The 14,292-nt window shown below is 47.0% G+C and overlaps 2 protein-coding genes across 3 annotated transcripts in view; one reads left to right on the forward strand and one right to left on the reverse strand.

Annotated features, from left to right (window-relative positions):
* The first annotated feature begins 6,429 nt into the window (after positions 1-6,429).
* On the forward strand, positions 6,430-8,967 carry KLF2 (KLF transcription factor 2). Its single transcript, XM_086767607.1, has 3 exons — positions 6,430-6,564; positions 6,761-7,643; positions 8,074-8,967. Exons 1-3 carry the CDS (start codon positions 6,490-6,492, stop codon positions 8,247-8,249), a joined length of 1,134 nt encoding a protein of 377 aa, XP_086623733.1. The 5' UTR covers positions 6,430-6,489; the 3' UTR covers positions 8,250-8,967.
* Positions 8,968-10,955: 1,988 nt separating this feature from the next.
* EPS15L1 (epidermal growth factor receptor pathway substrate 15 like 1) overlaps positions 10,956-14,292 on the reverse strand; it is a 48,608-nt gene continuing 45,271 nt past the window's right edge. The window contains exon 25 of one of the 2 annotated variants that reach the window (XM_086767166.1): positions 10,956-11,136. In XM_086767166.1, the coding sequence (XP_086623292.1) occupies positions 11,021-11,136 (116 nt within the window). In that variant the 3' untranslated portion in view covers positions 10,956-11,020. The remainder of the gene's footprint in view (positions 11,137-14,292) is intronic. The other variant, XM_086767168.1, reaches the window with a different exon arrangement.

The raw sequence follows: 14,292 nt of genomic DNA on the forward strand, positions 1-14,292 counted from the left end.
CCAAAATATCCCACTGGAGTTTCAAAGCATAATCATAATGATATAACTAATTGTGATCATGGAAAAAAATATATACCATGCTGAATACTTCAGTGATCTAAGCCTGAAAAGGCTTTCATGGCCCAGGAAGACAAATGAGATCAGCTGCTCTATACGTACGGCCCGTCATGCAAAGACGCCCGTCTTTCTCTGGCTGGCTAATCCACCGCACTGTGATTCATGCTTCCATGTATTCAAACAGGGAAAGTCATGCCAGGCAGCGAGCAATACCAATTAACAGTGTCACAGTTAATGAAATGCTTGCTCCAGTATTTCCCATTACTCAACTGCAGGACATATGACTAATAAATAATACAGGTGCAGCACAAAGAAGGTATTTCATAAACGAGAGCTGAACCCCACGTGTCGGGCACGCCAAACGAGGCTTTCCACCCTACTCCCTGTGTGAACTCCTACTTCGTGTGTTTGGTGAATAAACCTCCGCTTCTCAGATAAAAACATGAACTATAAAGATATTCTGCCTGTTAATGAGGGAAATAAACCCAAAGCCTTCCTCGCTTCTCAGTAATTCTCTGCTGGTGGCTGGTTTTAAGCTTTGTCCAGTCCTCTCTCCCCCTCCCCCTGGTAAAACCTACGAACTTCAAAGTGACAAAAAAGATGGCTGCGAAGGCGGCCATCTGCATCTGCCGTGCTGACTCAGACTGCAACAGATCTCACAAATCAAAAAAGAGAGAAAAGTGCAGCTGATTACTTCTTTGAAGTTCCCTCCAACAGAATTTTTTCCTGCAGTAATTAAACCCCAAACACAGTTCTCACTTCTGAAACCTGGGAACTTCGCGTGTCGTATAAGAGTACTAATTGTCCCGAGTGGACATGGGAGGTAAGGCATCGGTTTACTTTTTCTCCTGTCATCTCCAACCAATTATGGGAGCTCTTTCCTAAAACGCAGACCAGGGCAGACATGGAGTTTCCTCTTACTGGGCTCCTGACCTCGTGGAGGCTGTTACATGTTTGTGAAGAGCAACAGTCATTTTACTGAATGAATTTTTCTGACCTTGTGCTCCTATTATTCCACACCCTCACCGCCCGTTTCTTAAGCAGAGATTTGATTCTGCAATAAAAAGTATTTGCCAAGAGCTGAAATCTGCTAGTCATAATCCGTGGCTGGTAGTTCAAGTAGTTTCACCGATACAATTAAACAGGCATGCAGAGGTTTTGAAACTGTGGTATCATTTCACAGTGCTGCGAAACAAATAAAAGATCTCTCCAATGTGTTTTTAATTGACATCTGCAGTACGACATATGTGCATCCAGCACGCACATCAGTAAAAGCTGGCAGCAGCACAGCTACATACCTAATCAAAGCTGATAATTTAAAAGCTGGCATAAATTGCTTAGGTTAGAGTCTCCAAATCAAAAACGACAAAAAAATCATCTACAGCTGAATGCTCTCATTCCCCACACAGCAAACTCGAGGAATGATATATAATTACCTCGATTAAATTCATTAACTTAAAGCTGATTTTTTGCACGATTTACTGAACCATGAAAGTACCTTAATGATGGGAACAGTATTTTCTTGAGATTTCTGAGAAAGGTTTCCTTAGTTGACTTATTTATTGACATGGAATTGAAACTTCATTCTCCTCTGCATCCATGCTCTGCCTGGCTAAAGCGTGCCATGGCTGAAAGCATCTGTGCTTTATGTTTGCTCATCGTTACGAACCGAGCTAATAAGGCTTTCGCTAAAGCAAATTAAGATTGCCATCACAATGAATGGAAATGATAGGACTGTCAATAATCACGGCGAAAAAGCGGAAGTGCTAAGAAATATTTCTGTTCTCTCTTTGGGAAAAAGCCAGATGCTGCATTCAGATCCGACTATAGCGATGTTGAAATACTTTCCATTCCAGTAACCAAGGAGGATGTTAAAACAACTGCTACTCAACTCAGACAAGATTAAGTTGCCAGGTCCGAGTGAGGGTTTCGAAAGAACCAACTAAGGACATCTCCAGATGGTTCATGTTTATTATCAATCCATTTCGGAACAGCGGGGAAGCCCCAGGTGACTTGAAGAATGCTAATATTATGTCAATATTTTAGCAGAGTAAACAGAATGACCCAGATACGCTGGCAGTGTTACATAAACCTGGGCAAAAGACTGGAAGGACCTGATCCTTAAAAAGAATGATAAATAAAGAGGGTTTAGTTAATCACAATGGCTTTTAGCAGTGTTTTAAGGAAGGCAGCAGTGCTGATGCAATAAGGAAATCTCTGTGAGGGTTCGCCTCCGTGCAGTACAATTTTCGCAGCAAGAAACAAGAACACAACAAATCAATATGGTGTGCACACGCGAACTGGTCCAAACACAAGCTGATACATCTTGAAATCTAATTTAAATTTTAATCAAGCAGGTTTATTAGTTCTTGATCTTTTTTATCATCACTTACCATTCGACGTTGTTAACAATGACCTGGAAGAAAACAGAAGCTGTTACTGATAAAGTCCTAGGTGACAAAGATCAAGGAAGTGCAACATAATTTGAAGAACATGCCATTGTTTAAGAATTATTGTAACTGCTTCACTGCCCTGGCAGAAACAAACACCGTGCCCGGCCGTAAAGACAAGCTTCAGGCCATACTTCTAGGAACAAAAAATGCAAGCAGCTCTGCTTTTTGGCATAGGCAAAAATAGTTTCCTACTCAGTCCAACAGACAAAAAACTGGGGCAGAAAAATTCCTCTGCTGGAGACGGCCATTGTCAGGTGCCTCTTCTCCTGCTACCTTTTTGCGGGCTCTGCCTTACATCCCTGCAGCCCTAAATAAGCCCAGTTGTTCCAAGCACCTAATGATGCTTCCCAGCCCCACACCACAGCCTCCCAGGGCTCTGTTCCCCCTTCCAGTCTCCCCCCGCGCCCCGCGTGTTCTGCTTTCACTATTGCCATGAAATAAATTGAGTCCAAAAGCCTGGAGCCAGCCCCGGGTGCAGACCGTACGTATGTGGTGGTGGTGGTGGTACCCTTGAGTGGGTCACTGAGATGCGATGGAAGAGCTGGGGAGAGGAGGGCTGTCCTCACCAGGGAGATTCCAGGGCAACGCCGTGACGGAACGTGCGCAAGTGCAGTCCTTGGCTGAAGAGAGGTGATTCCTGTTCATCTGCCACTCCACCTTTCCAGTGCTCAGACCTCAAGAAATCTTTGGAAAACATGCACATAGTTCAAAGGAAAATCTCAGAAGATATTAAAGGAAAATATGTCATACTGAAAACTTCATGAGCCCCATCAGTTTATCAAAGAGATGGTTCACCTTTGGTTTTAAGTCCCTGAATGGGAACTAACTTGAGTCATAAAAGGTCTGGTCAAAAAGGTTCCTTTATCAAATTAATTCATGATATTACTTTAACCAGCCTACATTATTATATCAGTCTCCCCAAATGAAGACATGCCTCAAATTAAGACATACCTCTCTGACAAATACCCGTGTATTTCATTTTATGTGTTTACATCATTTTATCACCTTCCTTGAGAGCAGCCTCTAAAAAGTACTAACTTAGCATCTGCAGTTTAAATTAGCAAAAATAAAAATTGTACAGTCAGCACAGCTATGGCAATTTGAGATGCAGGCAGGGAAATCCTCCAGCAGGGCTTCTCCCGTGTAAGTATGAAGGGGTTGGTGACAGTGTTGCAGGTGCTGTGGTCTTGAACAGTGGTGCAGAGGTCTCACTCTCAGCTCGTGTACCCTGCTATTATTAGCTTGGGTGTAGGTGCAGTCAGGACTTTCTGTCCAGGATCCCATGAGAAAAGAGGGTTTTGTTGGTTTGCTGAGTTCTGCAGTGACTCAGAGGGCTCCAGCAGCCAGGTGACATGGGCATTCTCACCAACAGCCCCAGCTCTCTTTCTTCTCTTAACGTGTGGAATCCTGACTGCCATCCCTTAAAAAGTTCCTGTTGGTGTAAAAGCAACAACAGTGATCAGTAGCAACACCTAGAAAAATCAGCTTCGCCATAGAAAAATGGTCGAGCTGGTGTTTACTTTGGCTGGAAGACAAATCACACATCATTTAGCTCTCCCCTACCCGCAGCAGATTAACAAATACTTTCTAATCTCACATTCTTCACATTTATACACCAGTGGCATCGCTCCTGATCTACGCTGCCATAAGTGAGATCAGTGCCAGGGTCTTGGATTTAGATGTTTCAAACAAGCGTTGCACACAGCAAAGAGCCAGAAAATGTCAGCACAACGATCACGGACCAAGTGGAAGGTCATGGCAAAGTTGTGCTCAGTTTGTGCAGAACTAGTGACTCACAACGTAAATAAATTCTCACATTCGCCTCACCAGGTTTAGTACAGCTATAGTTTAGCCTCACCGCTTTGCTTGCAAACAAAAAGAAACTAAAGGCAGTGAATTTATTATTTGCTGCACTTGGCTTTCATCCTCACTACCCACTAAACGTTTCCTTTATGCAAAGAAAAAGCACAGTTAGGTGAGAGAATCAGTGCCGTGCTATAAACAAACATCCTTCCAGTGCCCACTGCAAGACAGCGTCCGACCGGAGCGTCTCCCTGAGACGTACACATATGGCTGTATATCCTAGAAACAAAATATTTTGTTATAGCTGCTGCTGAAATCACAAGCACATAAACTGACACAGACAGCGGGGTGTGTTATCAAGGGAACATTCACATTCATTCTGAATTCATCAGAGTGTATTTTCTTGGCTGACTCACAGCACCATATATACATATTGTACACTCACTAACATTTTATTAGAGGAAAAGAGTTTACATTGAAAGATTACACAAGTGTGACATTACAGAGCTATGAGTCATACATCTTTGTGTACTTCGTTACCATGCACTCCGTGTATTGATTCTGCTCCAGTCACAGAAGTTTGGCTGCTCCTCCTGGCCATCCTGTGAACTTTTAGAATAAAAAGTATAGAAAGTTAAACAAGAGATATCCATTATTTTAAAACATGTGTAGCTATTGAAAAGCTCATTTACTCACCCTAGCAACCATCCTTTCCCGAGACTGCTGCAGGACGGGCTCTAGCAAACATGCCCAAAACGCTTCCGAGACCCAGCGCCCACCAAGGACCATCGCTCCTTCCCCTCATGGGGCACACGGCGCGTAAAAGCGCGAGTTGTTCTCCTGCGCTCTTCTGATCCCCAGCTCACTTAGAAATCCTTTTAGAAGTGACTGCAAAGGAAATACGGAGGAGGTAAGGGGAAAGCATAGCTCTTTCTCTGAACAGGCTCTCAAAGAATCGCTCTGCCCTGCGATAGATCATCATTTTTCCTCCGTTAAGAATTGCCACTTTTGCTCTTTCGCTCTTGGACGACTGCCAAGCAGCCGTGATGCTCAAGAACGGGACTCTGGGGCACATTATCAAAAACTATTGGAGAATAGCTCCTTCAGACCGGGCATCTGAGCTAGAGACCAAGGTGAGGGAGGAGAACAGTCTTCCCTTCTGAAAAATCCAGCCCAGGACCATAAATTGGCTCTGAGTAGAGGGGATCACAGAAGCTACTTGCATTATTTCTCTCCTAATGTCACAGAGAAACGTTGATCTTGGCAATCTCTGTGCAGCAAATGGAAACTCTGCTAGACCTGAACTTCCATTAAACGCAAGTCTCCAGCATTTTCCTCGCAGGGAGACCATACCAGAGTGGCATTGACCACCTCTCTGTCCCTACTGGGATGGGTCTGTGAGACCTGAGGGCGACCAGAGCTGGAGGCCCCGGTCACCAGCTCCCCAGTGGGTTTACCCACGTGGAGCGGGACATCTGCCTCCCTTGCTGTGCTCGTTACACCTCCCACTCCCACCCTCGTTTTCTGGGTACAGTCCCACCACGTGTCCCGGGGTGAATCCAGGCTGTGAGGGGCGGAGGAGACCCAAGCCCTCATTCACGATGTCTTCCTCAGTGTCCCTGGGGCAGGGACCCCTCGGTGTCCCCCACCCCTCAGCAGGTCCCTCACAGCCTCCGCTGGAGCGTAGACCCGCCAGTGCCCCCTCCTGTCAGGGAGGGTCCCTTCGTGTTTCCCGGACAGGGTCCCACCACTGAGGTCCCTCACAGCGTCTCTCAGCGCATGGTCCCCTCGTGTCAGGGAGGGTCCCGGGGCTGGGACGCCCTCCCTGTCCCCTCGGCTCACGAGGCTCCCTCAGCCTCCCCGGCACAGGGACCCTCCCCGAGGCCGGGGTCTCCGCTCCCCCAAACCCGCCACCGAGGGGACCCGCGGGCCGGGCCGGCCCCGCTCGGCTCCGCTCCGCCCCGCTCGGCCTGGGACCGCCGCCGCCGCCTCCTTTTATACCGGGGCTAAATTTAGGCTGCGCCCGAGCCGCTGCCTCCCGCCCGCCCCGTCCGGGACGCGTTTCCTTCGCTCCCTGCAATTGGCCTGGAGGCGCCCGCGCCCGCGTTATAAGGTGGGGAGGGAGGGCGGCTCTCCGCGCCGCGCCGTGCCGTCCGCCGTCCCGCCCGGCCGCACCATGGCGCTCAGCGACACCATCCTGCCCTCCTTCGCCACCTTCGCCAGCCCCTGCCGCGAGAAAGCCCTCCACGAAGTGAGTCTCGGGCCGACATCCCCCCCCCCCCCCCCGCCGACCACCACCTCCCCGACCCCACGCCATCTTCCCGCCGCCGCGCTGAGGCCGGCGCGGCTCATCGCACGGGTGGGCGGCGGTGCCGCGGCCCCGCTTCTCCCTAACCCCCCCGCCTCAAACACCACCTCTAACCTTCTCCTTTTTCTTTCTTCCCCAGAGGTGGAAGTGTGACCAAGAGGCCAAGACCCCCGCCGGCACCTGGGGTGGCCTCTCCCCGCGCAAAGAGGATGAAGACCTCAACAAGGTGCTGGATTTTATCCTTTCCATGGGCAGCGACAGCTACGGCCAAGGTGCTGCCGGTGGGGACTATCCCCCTGCCCAAGGGGAGAGCGGTGGCTTTTACCAGACAAACCCGTCCCCGGGATGCTACAGTGCCCTGGAGCAGGGCAGCCCCCCACCCTACAACGCCGGCATGGTGCCAGAGATGATCCACTCCGAGATGGACTCCAACTACTGCCCTCCCGGCAACGTCCACGGGCGGTTCTTCGTGACACCCAGCTTCGGGGGCCCGCAGTTCGTTGAGAACATTAAGCCTGAGCCCGATATGGACAATTATGGACCAGTTCTGGGTCTGGTGCCCCAGGCTTGCCCAAAGATCAAGCAGGAGGGCAACGTCACCTGCATGATGGCTTATGAGCAGCCCCGGGTGGCCAGCTCCCCCCAGATCCCCGGAGCAGAGACGCCCCCGCTGAGCCCCGAGGCTTTCATGGTGAACGACTGCCACACGCAGATGATGTGCCCCTCGTCCGTGTCCTTCCAGCAAAGCTACCACCCGGCCTCCGGCTTCCACCACCCGCAGACCCATCTCCAGTACCAGAGCACCTCCCAGTATGGTCTTACCAAGGACAGCCTGAGCGTACAATCCAGATGCATGCCCACCCCTCCTTCCTCTCCGCTGGAGCTGCTGGACTCCAAACCAAAAAGAGGACGTCGGTCCTGGCCGCGGAAGAGGACTGCCACTCACACGTGCACCTACGCCGGCTGCGGGAAGACCTACACCAAGAGCTCACACCTGAAGGCCCACCTCAGGACGCACACAGGTAAATACGACCAGTTGCCTTCATCCGGAGACGCGATGCTTGCCGGTTGCGATAGCCGCCTGTGTAAAACAGTTTGCAGCCTGAGCTTTAACCCTGTAGTCTCTCAGACTCCAGGAGTATTTGCGGTTGAGCTGGGACAGGTGGTCAGATCTTTAACGTCTAAATGTTTTCCTATGCATACATAGATCAAAGCTTTTCTAAGGGCTTCTCCCAAAAGGAATTTCTCACAAGATTTTCACTGCGGGTGTAGATTAGTAATGAATTGCCAGAGCAGTCTCGGGGCTGGAAAGCACTTGGATCTTGTTGTAGAAGGGCTGGGTGGCAAACGAAAGGACGGGCTGAGATAAACTCGGAAGGCTGCCGGGCACGCGATGCTGCCAGCCCGTGGGAGTGCCGCGCTGAGTCACGCGCTCTGTGATTTCTCCAACAGGTGAAAAGCCCTACCACTGCAACTGGGAAGGCTGCGGCTGGAAGTTCGCTCGCTCCGACGAGCTCACCCGGCACTATCGCAAGCACACCGGCCACCGGCCCTTCCAGTGCCACCTCTGCGACAGGGCGTTCTCCCGGTCGGACCACCTGGCCTTGCACATGAAGCGGCACATGTAGCCCCGGAGACCCACCTGCCGCCCGTGGACCTTACTGAACTGCTCAGGTGCAGAAGCGTGAACAAACTTGTAGCTGGTACTACGTAGGGAGGCACCGAGGCTCCGGCAGTGGGAGCTGAGGAGGATTCGACACAAGGAGACTTAGCCAGGCATCTCCTGCAGAGCATTTGATGTGAGCGCGTCAGCGAACCTGCCGTCCCGGTCAGCGGAGCGGGGGTATTTATGCAGCTTCTGTGAAGGGTAAACTCCGTAAGACTCCATACAGACTGTAGAGAAGCTGTAAATATGTTTTATTTTCCGATTCTAACTGCCCAGTCCTAAGCTTTACGAGACAATGTTTGTATGGAAACTGCCTGAAGTTGACCCTAGAAGAGATTAAATGAATGTTACTGTAGCTAACGATGTTATTTTAGATCTCGGTTGAAGGCATGGCTAAGAGAACACTCCTATTGTTAGACTGTTTGTTTCACAGGTGCAATAATATTCTTGTTTGCCATGATCTACACTAGAAGTACAGGGCTTGATGTCTTGTAAGAAAATAACCTATTTTACTGTAATTTTTTTATATATTGTAAATAATTTTATACAATGATAAATATTGTATATGTAAATAGAAGACAAATGGGTATTTTGCCTATTTCTGTTTTTATAAAAACGTAATTTTTCAATGTTTGAAAACATTTCATCTTTTTAATAAAATAAGTTTTTAATTGCTGTGATTTTTATTCTCCTTTGAGTTCTCCCTGCTACTTTTCCCCCCATGATGGCTGGACCAACGACCACCTGGGTATGTTTTAAATTACCAACCACTGTAAGAAGACGCTTAAAAAAAAAAAAAAAAAATCTGAGTTATGGATTTTTCTAAAATAGATAACAGAGTACGTAATTCATTCTCAGTGGTAAACAAGATACAATATGGTGTTTTATCAAAAAAATGCAATAGGAAAGTAGATCATATTCAAAATATACTTCCTAAAAATGGTTAAGTAAGCAACACTGTAATTTCAGTCTCATTTCTAGTTTATGCTAGACTATTTTAATAGCATCCTTAATGTTTTCCAGATGCAGTTATAGTTTTGCCAGCAGTGTGTGGGTTTTTACTATAAATTTAAACACTGCATTTTTGTAATTACGGAGGCTTATTTTAAGGCATTCTTGTACATAAATTATCCTTGCTCTCAAGAGCTCGGTGCAGAATTCCAATAGAACAGTAGTGGAATTTAAACATAAATTCACAACCCAGGTTGAAACACCTTCATAACTCATTCCCCAAAACTTAAAATCACTTAATAATTTTGCATCCCACCTAGATCTTGGGAGTTGAGAAAGATACTTACTACTTTGGAGGAAAATAAGTTAGCCAGGAATCCAGATGCTGAAAACTAATTTGAAACAAACTGGGTACTGCAACAGCTCCGGCAGTAAATAGCTGCACCACGTCAACCGGAGCCCCCCAAAAAGCTCTTCCACAGCTGTAAATGAGATCATAACAGTGCATCGATGAATTACTCTGAAAATCTAATGAGGATCCTCTGCTTGTACAGCTACGGTTTAGTGGGGAGCCTTGGTACTTGTCAAACAAAATCACTGTTAATTAAGTATGTAGAGTCAGCTTAATATTGGGCATTATTTCTTAACATCTGGGTACTTGGAACTTGATTTTAATCAAGGTTGTGACATTTTCCTGACTTTACAAGTCAGAATACACAAGAATGCAATCAACGGGAATACATTTAAACTAACTACAAATATAGCTGTTGTTCTGTGAAAGCAAAGTCTGCAGTTGTTCATGTGGAACAGATGTACTTTGGGCTCCTAATCATCGACATGGAAGAATGAGTTCCACATTTCACTTTTATAGCTCTTTCAAAGTGACAAATAAGGGAGGTTTAACATTTCTTCATTAAAAACAAAACAAATTTATTTGCTAGAAAAAAAAAAAAAATTGCACAATCTAATTCCAGAAAGTGAGGATGACTTAAAGATGTTCTAAAATTAGCACATTCATTGTTGCAACAGTTCTAGGTATTTCCTTCTCTTTCCCCGTAGCCGAAGATTTTCATATTTCAGCATGTCCTTTGGTGTTTATAACTTCAAGAACACAATTTTTGAGATTAATTCTTACCCTTACCCTTTCCATAGTCACCTGGCTTTCCCTCGCTCTTTCTGAAGAACCTGGAAATGGTTTTAGTCATTCCCAGGTTTCAGTGATACAGTGCAGCCTTAAACCATTCTCTCTTTTGTAATGGAATTAAAAGAGACGCAGGGGTTTGAGACCTCGCTGCCGTGGGCAGGGCCCAGCCCTACATCTGGCTCAGGAAGGGCCCCAGACAGAGCTCACCAGCAGAAGGGCAGAGGTTTGGAAGCATCACACCACGCTTCCCTGGCTGTGCTCATCCCCAGCCGTCTCTGGTGACCTCGCTCAGAGGCAGGGGAGCAGGCTAGGTGGCCTTTCGCTCTGGCCACTTCCAGTATCCTCCCGAACTACACGGGTGGAAAAGCTACAGCCGGGGAACCGGCACAAAGCAGGAATGCTGCACAGTGCCTGCGTGCAGAGATAAACGTTACTGCGTTCACCGACCCTTAAAAAACTCACTCGTGTGGCTTCTCTGTAGCACCCACTGCAATGCAACGGGTGCTCCTCCTCCGGTGCCTCTGCACGGGACTGGTCAAGCTGCCCTCCACTGCAGTCTAGCTGGGAAGGTCGTAACCTCTGCACCTCTTCGCTAGAAGGTCTGCAGATAAGGCACTTGTTATCTGCGTGATGCCATCTTACCAAACAGCTCTCAAATCATGATGAACGGCGCAGACGTGCTCTGCCCTGTGCTGCTCACGATGTAAAATGAGCAGGTTGTGTCCTCTGAGCTCTGAGATCTGTTGCGACTCCACTGAAAATAGGCAAAGCCGTCCGGTTACACATTATTATTATTTTTTTAAATAAATATAAAATATATAAATACAGGCCTCTGAAAGTGGGGAGGGATGGGGACACGAAACACTAATAAAGGCTCATGACCAACTTTATTTTAATTGTTTAAGGGAGGGCATATATGATAATTTCTGTGCGGTCTTTACAGGAAATTGCAGGTTCTTGAATCTTGAGATAATCTTGTAGCATAAAGAAAGAGATGCTGATCTCATTCTTCTCACATTCTATTATGAGTAATTGTCAACTCTCTTTTTCTTCTTCTTTTTTTTTTTTTTTTAATTGCCTTAAATTAGTACATCCAAAGATGTGTTGATGGAATTCCACCAACCTACCAAGCCTCCCCTGGCCAGCAGGAAATCACTAATGCCCTGCAACATCTAATACTGAATCATCAGGTCATCATCTTGTAAGTAATTTTGTTTTGAAGGACTTGGAATCCCAGATGCTCCCAGGGAGCACGCAGTGAAGACCTGCCCTTTCCATCTGCAGCTATCCTGGATTTGATTTTGACACACTAGGAAAACAAAAAAAAAAAAGAACTCGTAGTTAAACCCGATGGGAGGAAACGTAGAGTCCGTTGTAAACAACATTTTCACACATATTCTTATAAGATACCACAGTGATGGGCTCACTCTGCTTGCAAGATAGATCGCCAGATTAGATAGAGCACGTTACAGAAACTAGCAAATCCTGCACGATCCTAGTGAAAGTTTTAGCAAATATTGCTGAACTCGAGATACCATCCAGAGGAGTTACTGGTTAAAGGCAGTTAATTCCACTCGGGGTTTCAGAGTGCTGTGTTTCGCTACGCTGAAAACGGTTTTTCTCTCACCTGCTGACTTCAGAAGAGTCAGTTAAATCGGTACTGCATGGGAACTCTTCAGAAAACACCGTAGCACGGAGGCTGTTGCTGCTGAAACAGCACCCAGCACAGAACGGCGTCCTGCTGCCTTGCGGGGCTGTCGTTGTCGCGCGGCTGCCTTCCCGCTCTCGGGGGAGACGCGACACCCTGCAAAGCCGCCCAGCACCACCCCAGCACCCTGCGAGCGAGCGGGCAGGATGCTTTCAAATCAATTTTTTTTTTCAACCCTAAAGTGGAAGCCTGGACTAAAAACCCTCCGGCTTTTCTGGAAGTTCATTTTAGATTTGCAGTTTTGCAGATGGTCACGGCTGGGGGAGTTTAAGCTTTAAATTTTGGCCGTAGCTCACCTCGTGCAGGGATGGGGGCATTTCAGCCTGTCAAGTCCTTGGTTACTCACAGTCGTTTACAAACTGCCTGAAAACACTGACTCGCTCTAAACTTTGGTCCTCCATCCACAAGAAGTGCCAAAAAAAGTTTGTCCATTCTTCAAATTATAGGATTGCGCGGTTCTGTGGTTTTCTGTGGTAGAAGCTCTGTGGTTTCTAAAGCTATTTTGTGCACCTATAAGACAGAGTAGCTGTTAGGCTTTTCTTAAGTTGAATTTTCGAAGCCAGAATCCCATGCTCTAGCAATTTCTTTTGCTATATTTAAATAAAACAACTACAACAAAGTCATGTAGCCATCGCTATGGTAACTAGCAGTGTTGGGGGGAAACATAAAGAGGAAAATTCGATCCAAACTCCATGTAATTTAATAAGGAAAAAGCTATCCCCATCACTAACATCCGACATGTACTTGGTGGCATCTACAAACCTTAAAATTCCTGTGTGTCCTCACAGCCGCGCTCAGCTGGGGCTGTAACAGGTCCCACCTGGCCAGGACTCATCCCGTGTGCCAAGGGCAGAGTGGGTCGAGCTCCTGAAACCGGCTGGGACCACAGCAACCCCTCTCCGCCACGACTGAAGAGCCAGGCTTAGGCACACCTCCGTTCCGAAACGCGCTTCCCATCAATTTGGAGGAGAAGGAACAGATTTTCAAGCCAAACACCAGTAACGTAAAGCACGCAGCCACGCACAGTTCACAGGCCCTGAAGGTACCTGGCCCAACTCACGTGTTCCCAGAGACTCCTCAAAGCTCCGTAGTGTTCAATCCCAACCAACCAATTCCCATCACTTAGGCTGGGATTGGGAACAGCCTCTGCCACAAAACAGTCTTTAAACTTGAAATGCACAGGGGCAGGTATTTATCCTCAACTTGTTAGGCAGAAAATATGTTTGATTTAATCTTTTGAGGTCTGACTTTTCAGCCACAATTATTTGATCTTATAATGTATATTTAGACACAAAAAAAGAGTCATATGCACTGCTTTATGTAATGAAAATGTATTAACTTTACCAAAACCCCCTTTCTAAGCACAGGGACTGCAGGAGCAACACACTTTTCATTTACTCTGTAAGCATCGTTAGCATTAGTTACCCGCTTAAATTAAAAATCCTTTTAGCAAATCAAAAGTATTCTGTCCTTTGTAGTAAGCATAAATTCAGCAACGCAGAAATTGCGGATGAACTTACCTGTTACGGTTTTATAATTAGAGATGGTATCCCTTTAAATCACTTTTACTTTAGTTTCTTCCACTTCTTACAGCTCAGAGCATTCCTGGAGTTCCGACCTATCATTATGTCATCAGGAAACATCTGGAATATCACACTGGACATCCCCCGTGGCATTTAATACGTTAGGCGAGGCGTAACTGAGCCTGAGGCTTAAACACAAAACAAAACACACAAAAAGTCCTCAAATCCCAACAATCACTTCTTTTTTCCCCAGACTGTGCACGATGACAGCATAAGTGGGTTTTGATTTATTAATGACTTTATAGCATAAGCGCTTGCAGAATAAGGGATACGGGACGCCTGGGTGCCCTTCCTGCGGGTGGAAGGGATGGGCAGAGAGCACCCAGGGCTTTGGTCCTCTGTCCAGTTCCCTCCCGCAGAGCTGTGACTGAGGACAACGGACGGGAAGTTAAACAGCAGAAATGTGTTTGGCAGAGCGTTACGAAAATTCATCAACAGGGAAGGCTATAGCATTTGTAAGAGACACTGTATCAGCACCAATCAAAAGTTTTAATTGCAGTGATTACGTTAAAAAAATGCTAACGAGATAGGAGGTAAAAGATGTCCAGAGTGACTGAACCGATAGTCACGTACAGCAGACAGGAGATGCAGCAGTTTTCTCCCCACAGCGCCTCCCTAG

This window comes from Chlamydotis macqueenii, chromosome 26 (assembly GCF_036417535.1).
Source record: "Chlamydotis macqueenii isolate bChlMac1 chromosome 26, bChlMac1.mat, whole genome shotgun sequence".
NCBI classification, from domain to species: Eukaryota; Metazoa; Chordata; class Aves; order Otidiformes; family Otididae; genus Chlamydotis; species Chlamydotis macqueenii.

Excerpts from the sequence above, each read along its gene's own strand:
- KLF2 (XM_086767607.1), top strand. The coding sequence starts at position 6,490 with ATGGCGCTCAGCGACACCATCCTGCCCTCCTTCGCCACCTTCGCCAGC. Across the intron at positions 6,565-6,760 it reads GCGAGAAAGCCCTCCACGAA|AGGTGGAAGTGTGACCAAGA; the intron begins GTGAGTCTCGGG and ends TTTCTTCCCCAG. Across the intron at positions 7,644-8,073 it reads CCACCTCAGGACGCACACAG|GTGAAAAGCCCTACCACTGC; the intron begins GTAAATACGACC and ends TTTCTCCAACAG.